Source organism: Pteropus vampyrus, unplaced genomic scaffold (genome assembly GCF_000151845.1).
Source record: "Pteropus vampyrus isolate Shadow unplaced genomic scaffold, Pvam_2.0 Scaffold564, whole genome shotgun sequence".
NCBI classification, from domain to species: domain Eukaryota; kingdom Metazoa; phylum Chordata; class Mammalia; order Chiroptera; family Pteropodidae; genus Pteropus; species Pteropus vampyrus.
The window spans coordinates 29,554-37,209 of NW_011889345.1; the positions used below are offsets into that span (position 1 = coordinate 29,554).

Here is a 7,656-nt window from a genome sequence, read left to right on the forward strand (position 1 = left end):
GGGACTTCGCCCAGGCCGCCATCATCTCGACGTCGGGGAAGGACACCCCGTAGACTCTCTGCAGGGCTTCCATTCCGGGGTCGCCCTCCCAGTGTGTTGAGGAATTCTAAACATCAAACGAGATCCGGGAAACACATCAGACGTGTGCTTATGAGTGGCCGGTATGTACACGATTGTGTGTACACGATTGTGTGTACACGATGGCCCGCTACCGTGGCGACGCAGCCGACGGGAAGGCGACTTCTTGTAGCGCTGGAAGGGATCTGAATCGTTTCTAACCAAATCATGCCGGTCCGCGGTGATCGGTACACGATGCAGAGCCGGCTGGGGGTTCCGGGGTTCCGGGCTGGTGGGGGAGGAGGGAGGGACGGAGGGAGGAAGAAGGGTAAAGGGCAGTGTGATCGCCAGAGGGGACAGTAGGGGAAGCAGGCCCGGGGGGCGGAGCTCGGCCTTGGCGGTCCACGGCTAGTGGTTAAGACAGCGCCGTCACCGACCCCTCATCCACCTGTGACAAAGCCCAGGCCCAGTAGGGTTAGGACAGCGAAGTTGGCCTCTCGATGTCCCCCAGAGCAGCGCTTTGTCCACTGCGCCTCGTGTGCCCTCCCTCTTCGCATGTTCTTTTCCAGTCCAGAGTCGACATGCGGATCAATATCCTCGCTCACAGCAGGCGAGTCAACAAAGCTACAGTGCACACCACAGTATCTTAAAACGTCACAGGAAGAAACGCGTTGCGACACTTACGGCAGGGTTAGGTGATAAGTAAAAGCCACGTATGATGTCCTAATGATCAAAATCCTAAAAAATTACATTGTTTTTACAAGGCCGTGTAAAAATCAAATAATGAAGCGTCTTTTAAAATAACGTGATGTTCACATTATAAATGATTGAAATTCCCAATTATCTAGTTCGCCTTAAGTTTGCTCTACTAAAAACGATAAATCCTTACCTTGAAAATCTTTATGGTTTTAATTTTTCCAGTGTGTCTCACGTGGGGCCCTTTACAAAGGTCAACTAGTGGACCACACCTACGATGAAACATGAAGACATGCCGGACACAGTTAAAGCTTCTTGCATTATTCGTTATAAACCATGGTCTCGCGTGTTTTAAAGAATTTCACTCACTTGCACGTTTGGGGGAAATTTTTAACGTAGAGCCAATTCACACTAATTGAGATTAAGTTTGAATTTAGGGTAGAGGAGAGAGGCAATTCACCTCGCCTGGGATTTGAGTCTTCAAAAGCCACAGAACCTTCTGAAAGGAACCGTGTGCGCAGAGACATCCCTCGGAATTGTCACTTCCCAAGGCTCTTGAAAAGCTCCCATGGTCGAAAAATCAAAAAGCCACTTCCCTGCTTTACGCTAATTTTCAAAACAAAAATCATACGAAATTTATACAAAATGTATTAATGCGATACCTTAGCTTCAAAATAAACTTCACCAAACCCGTACAACAAACACAGGTGGGCGCTCACGTAAACTCGACTCTGGGTGACCGCGGCGTGCGGCATGGGTTCACCAGCTGTGATGGGTGTCCCGTCCGGTGACGTGTGATGGGGGGGCGGGGGGCAGGCTGCGCATGTGTGGGGGAGGGGGCGTAAGGGAACTCTGGGCCTTCCCCTCGATTTCGCTATGAACTTAAAACTGCTCTAAAAAATAAAGTTTCTTAAAGAGATAAATAAACTTCGAGGGTTTGTTTGTTTTTAGGCCCTCTGGGTTTATGATGAAATGCCTAATTGTTCCTTGTTTATTTTTTTGTTTTGTTTTGTTTTTTAAACAACCCAATTCTAAAGTCATTTTATTTTTTTATTTTATTTTGTTTATTTATTTATTTTTAGGTGAGGCGACCCTTGGTTGACTTCACAGATTGCAAGGACCTTGTCAGCTTACGATCCCTTATTTTTTATTTTTTACGCCTACAGCACCTGGTCTTCCTAGCTGGTCTCCCATCCAAGTACTAACTAGGCCCGACCCTGCTTAGCTTCCGAGATCAGAGGGGATCGGGCTTGTTCAGGGTGGCGTGGCCGGAGACTTCTTGGTTTTTTAAAATAGCACTGATACAGAATGCAAATCTCAGGCAAAGGTTGGGGTGAGTGGTGACCCCACTGCTGAAGCCCATGGCGCCGGAGCTGGGGACTCCCATGGACCAGTGACGGACGAGAACCCCCAAACCTCAACAAGCGCAGGCTTTTCTTCAAGTGCAGAAACATCGACCGTCAGGGGACGGTCACCTAACATCGACCAATTCAAGGAAAATTTAGTAAAGAAAAAAAGCTGTTCCTTCACCATTCCAACCAATTTAAACATTTTTAAAGTTCACCGGTTCAAATATCAGATATTACCACGAACGCACGAAGGGACTGGATTATTCATCAAAGCAGAATGAAGCTTAAAACGTGAAAACGTCGCTGCTTGGCATGAACAGGCTTTATTTATACCGTTCTCGGTCCATGATGGAGCCCGTCGATCAACGCTCAGGGAACGAAAGGGATGCCTCGTTCTGGTATTCGACCCATACTGATCTCTAGTATTCAATCCTTATCGATAACCTTTTTTCCCATAGGAAAAAAACCATCTATCTTCCAAAAATTAAAAGCAAGCCATTCGAACTGATAGAATTAACATGTGTCAGTGTTAACCAAAGTAAGGTTCAAAAAAATAACCCCAAGGTCAAGTACTGGAAGCCGGAAATGTAAAACCTGGCATGTCTTCTCTATCTCTTTATTAATTTTAAACTTTAGAATGGTTACGCTAACATTTACTTGACTTATGTGCAATAATCGTAAACCCTCCTCAGACCTTCAGAACGTGGCAGGAGGGTCAGCGTGGACCCGCGCGCAGGGCGCCGCGTTGCTGAGGGGCCATGGTGTCACCCGCAGAGCCCTCGGTAGCTGGCCGTGGCACGCGCGTGCCCCAGCGCAGTGTCTGTGATCGTTAACTCTGTGGGTGGCAGACCTTCTACCGTGGGGCCATGAAGGTCACAGGGGCGGCCACACAGCTGAACACACAGAACGGGGGACAGCAACTGCCCATCAGGCGGCTTAAAAAATGGATGAACCGCGAGGGCCGCGGGAGCCCAACGTCTGACAAAGAACCGAGTCAGCCGGAGCTGAAAGTCCTTTCTCTATCAGCCCCCCGAACCCTAAGGCCTTGGGTCACGCGGTCTAACCCGCAGGGAGACAGACCCTGTCTCAGCTGAACATCCACAAAACGAAATTTGGGTTTCAGGACCATCTTGGTAAATACAAACGAGACGACGAGGTCCTTCTGGTGGTGACATTTCAGGGTCCCTGACTCCAGGAGCATGTCAGCTATGCAAATTTACAAATATGCCAGCCACCCACAGACAAAGAGCTTCTGCCACTGCCCGCGAGGGTACCGCTGGGCGGCGTTTCAGATTCACGCGCGCTTCACCTACCTGTACACGGTGGTGGCTGGGGTGTCGACCTTCTCGTTCAGGATGCGGCACTTAAATTTATTGTACTACAAAGGAAAACATATTTACCAATTATTACATAAAATGTTTAAGGGGCAAAAACATTTTACTTTTTTCAACAGACGCCGAGCGGTGTTTCTACGTTCTGGGCACCGAGAACCGAGGCCTACAGCGGCGCGGGGCCGAGAGCCACGTGGCCCGGCTCGGGAGCCGCGAGGCCGTGTGGCTGCCAGGTGCCCGACGTGCCACCGAGCTGAGGCGAGGTACGTTGTGTGCAGAACACACCGGGCTGCAGAGGCACAATGTGAAAACCTGAGCGCGAGACAGCTCATTAGTTTCTTGTGCTCGTCACCTGCTGAAGTGATATTTTGATAACACGGGGTAAAATAAAGTATTATAGAAGTCACTTTCGCCTTCGTTTGACTTTGAAAGTGTGGCTACTAGAAACTGGAGATCATATATGGGGCTCGGGTTTGTGGATCACATGATATTTCTAGTTGGACGCTGTTCCCGAAGGTTCCAGGTTTAGCTGCGTGGCATATAATTCTGTGGGCACGGCTACATCGTCACAAAAACAAAACCAAGGCTTATAGTCAACGACCACGTTACACTTAAACATTTCCCAGCCACTTACCGTCTCTTTTTCGCTTTCGTTACTATTATGGTGGTGCTGGCGACCTTATAACTACTTAGAGAGTTATTAGAAAAAAAGAGATATGCATAATTTAACTGTTTCATACGTGTATGTTCAAATCAAATCATTTGTCTGTACAAAGGTTTGACTGAGTTCAGCTCTCGACCCATAGAATGAGAGAAAATAACTACAAAGCACATATGTGATACGGGATTAATATCCAGAATATCTAAAAAAATATAACTCGACAACAAAAAACAAGAAGCCATTTCAAAAGTGGGAAAAAGACCTGACATTTCTCCAAACGAAATACAAATGGCCACTAAACACAGGAAAATATGCCCAATGTCCTTAGTTATTAAAGATGCAGATCAAAACCACAGTGAGATACTATGTCACACCCGTCAGGATGGCCGGCATCAAAAAAGTCAGGAAGTAAGTGTGGCAGAATGTGGCGACACCGGAAGCCTCATGTGTCGCTGGCGGGAACGTGTAACGCTGCAGCCGCCGTGGCTAACAGTGTGGCATCTGCTCAAAAAGCAAACAGGATTTCCACATAATTCAGCAATCTCACTTCTGGGTATACACCCAAAAGAACCGACAGCAGGGACTCAAACAGATAAAAAAGACACATGGTCACAGCCACGTTTTCCACAACAGTTCAAAGGTGGAAACGACCCAAGTGTCCGTGACGGATGAATGAATGAACAAAGTGTGGCCAACGGAATATTCGGCCTCAAAAAAGGAAGGACATTTTGACACACGCCACGAGATGGATGAATCTTGAGGACGTCACGCTGAGTGACGTGAGCCAGTCGCAAACGGACGAGTACCGTGGGATGCCACTCAGGCGAGTCATAAGAACGGTCAAACTCAGAGGCAGGAGGTGGGGTGAGGGCCCGTGGGTGCAGGGCATCGCCGGGCAAGAGAAAAGCCGAGATGGATGGGTGATGGCTGCACAGAGGAGCGGATGCAGTTAATGCGGCAGGACCGCGCACTTCGAAATGCTTAAAATGGTCAATTTTATATTTTGGATATTTTACCGCAGAAAAAGAGTAGCTGTAACTTTTCCAAACCCAAATCTCTTTTCTTAATTGGAGCCCACAAAACTAACCATATTGTGCTTTCTCTGACATGTATGACTTTCAAAAATAAAATTAAGAATATATTCTTAATAAATATATATTAATGAAAATATATTCTAAATAAAATTAAGAATAAGTTCACTGGTCAAAACGATATAAAGAGAACATTAAGTTTTACACAGGTTAAAATCTTAAAAAAAAATTTTTTAAACGAAAACACCAAAGAAAAGAGAAACCAGGAAATGTATGTGGCATTCTAAGTATCATTGAGTTTAGCAGTCAGAACATCAACAATGCTCAGAATTAATCAGATTTCAAAACACGTGCATGAAAACTAGTCTCCTGGCCCGTGACCTACCTACGTCTTCTTTAAAATTTTCAAGAAGCAGCAGGGAAATATCACATCGAGTGGCTGGCGACAACCGTCTGGAACGATTTGGTGAGCAACGGCCACTTATTTCCAAAGAAAAATCGCTGTCTGTATTAGTCACCTTTGATATTCGCAGCTTTCCGAAGAGCCTCCCGAATTACCTTGAACATGTCCAGGAGGACATCCTTGCTGGCTTCTAATCTTTCGAAAGGTTGCTCTTCGCTCATGATAGTCTGACACAGGTTCTCCAGCGCTGACAGCTCCGTGCTGGACACCGCCCTACAGGGAACAGCAGGTGAGGATCGGCGCAGGTTTTCTAGGCACGTGCGTGCCCCCTTGGAGGACCTTTGTCCCGTCATCTGTCACTAACTGATGGGCTTTCTGAGATTGAGGAATTTGGTGTCGTATCGCACGGGGACTTCCGAGGGTCAGATGTTCACGCACAAGGCAGATAAGCTGATTCCTCAGAGGGAGACCGGGCCTTCACGCGTGGGACGCCCCCCCTTCCTGGGCCATCATACGTGGGGCGCTCCCATTCTCGACCGTCACGCGTGGGGCGCCCCCGTTCCTGGGCCATCACAAGTGGAGAGCCCCCCCTTCCTGGGCTGTCCTTCCTGGGCCATCACGCGTGGGGCGCTCCCCTTCTTGACCGTCACGCATGGGCGCCCCCCTTCCTGGGCTGTCACAAGTGGAGAGCCCCCCCATCCTGGGCCGTCACATGTGGGGTGCCCCACTTCCTGGGCTGTCACATGTGGGGTGCCCCACTTCCTGGGCTGTCACGTGTGGGATGCCCCACTTCCTGGGCCGTCGCAAGTGGGGTGCCCCCATTCTTGACCGTCACATGTGGGGTGCCCCCCCTTCCTGGGCCGTGACGTGTGGGGCCCCCCTTCTTGGGCCATTATGTGTGGGCCCCCCCTTCCTGCGCCGTCACGCATGAGGTGCCCCCCTTCCTGGGCCATCACATGTAGGGTCTCCCTTCCTGAGCTGTCACGCGTGGGGCGCCCCCATTCTTGACCGTCACGCGTGGGTCTCCCCTTCCTGGGCCGTCATGGGTGGGGCGCCCCCCTTCCTCAGCTGTCACACATGGGCACCCCCTTCCTGGGCCATCACAAGTGGAGAGCCCCTCCTTCCTGGGCCGTCCTTCCTGGGCCATCATGCATGGGATGCCCCCCTTCCTGGGCCATCACATGTGGGGCGCCCCACTTCCTAGGCCGTCACAAGTGGAGAGCCCTTCCTTCCTGGGCAGTCATGCATGGGGCACACCCCTTCCTGAGCCATCACACGTGGGGCACCCCCATTCTTGACCGTCACGCGTGGGTCCCCCCTTCCCGGGCCATCACGGGTGGGGCGCCCCCCATCCTGGGCTGTCACACTTGGGCGCCCCCTTCCTGGGCCATCAGGCATGGGGTGCCCCCCCTTCCTGGGCCGTCACGCGTGGGGCGTCCCCCTTCCTGGGCCGTCACGCGTGGGGTGCCCCCCTTCCTGGGCGGCTCCCTTCCTGCGCCGTCACGCATGGGCCCCCCCTTCCTGGGCCGTCACATGTGGGGTGCCCCTCTTGGGCCGTCACGCGTGGGGCGCCCCACTTCCTGGGCCATCACAAGTGGAGAGCCCCTCCTTCCTGGGCGGCTCCCTTCCTGTGCCGTCACGCATGGGCCCCCCCTTCCTGGGCCGTCACATGTGGGGTGCCCCTCTTGGGCCGTCACGCGTGGGGCGCCCCACTTCCTGGGCCATCACAAGTGGAGAGCCCCTCCTTCCTGGGCCGTCACGCATGGGACACCCCCATTCTTGACCGTCACACGTGGGGCCCCCCCTTCCTGGGCCGTCATGTGGGGTGCCCCCTTCCTGGGCTGTCACACGTGGGGTCCCCCTTCCTGGGCCGTCACGCGTGGGGTGCCCCCCTTCCTGGGCGGCTCCCTTCCTGTGCCGTCACGCATGGGCCCCCCCTTCCTGGGCCGTCACATGTGGGGTGCCCCTCTTGGGCCATCACGCGTGGGGTGCCCCACTTCCTGGGCCATCACAAGTGGAGAGCCCCTCCTTCCTGGGCCGTAACGTGTGGGGTCCCCCTTCCTGGGCCGTCACGTGGGGTGCCCCCTTCCTGGGCCGTCATGTGGGGTGCCCCCTTCCTGGGCCGTCA

The 7,656-nt window shown here is 51.9% G+C and overlaps 1 protein-coding gene and 1 pseudogene across 1 annotated transcript in view; both read right to left on the reverse strand.

Moving 5' to 3' along the window:
• Positions 1–7,656, reverse strand: part of LOC105308298 (probable threonine--tRNA ligase 2, cytoplasmic) — a 44,188-nt gene that overhangs the window by 23,166 nt on the left and 13,366 nt on the right. Inside the window, exons 8-11 of the mRNA XM_023525474.1 lie at positions 5,684–5,867; positions 3,416–3,480; positions 947–1,025; positions 6–106 (exon numbers count right to left, since the gene is read on the reverse strand). Coding sequence (XP_023381242.1) covers positions 6–106; positions 947–1,025; positions 3,416–3,480; positions 5,684–5,867 — 429 coding nt within the window. The remainder of the gene's footprint in view (positions 1–5; positions 107–946; positions 1,026–3,415; positions 3,481–5,683; positions 5,868–7,656) is intronic.
• Positions 1,911–2,029, reverse strand: LOC111733416 (annotated as a pseudogene).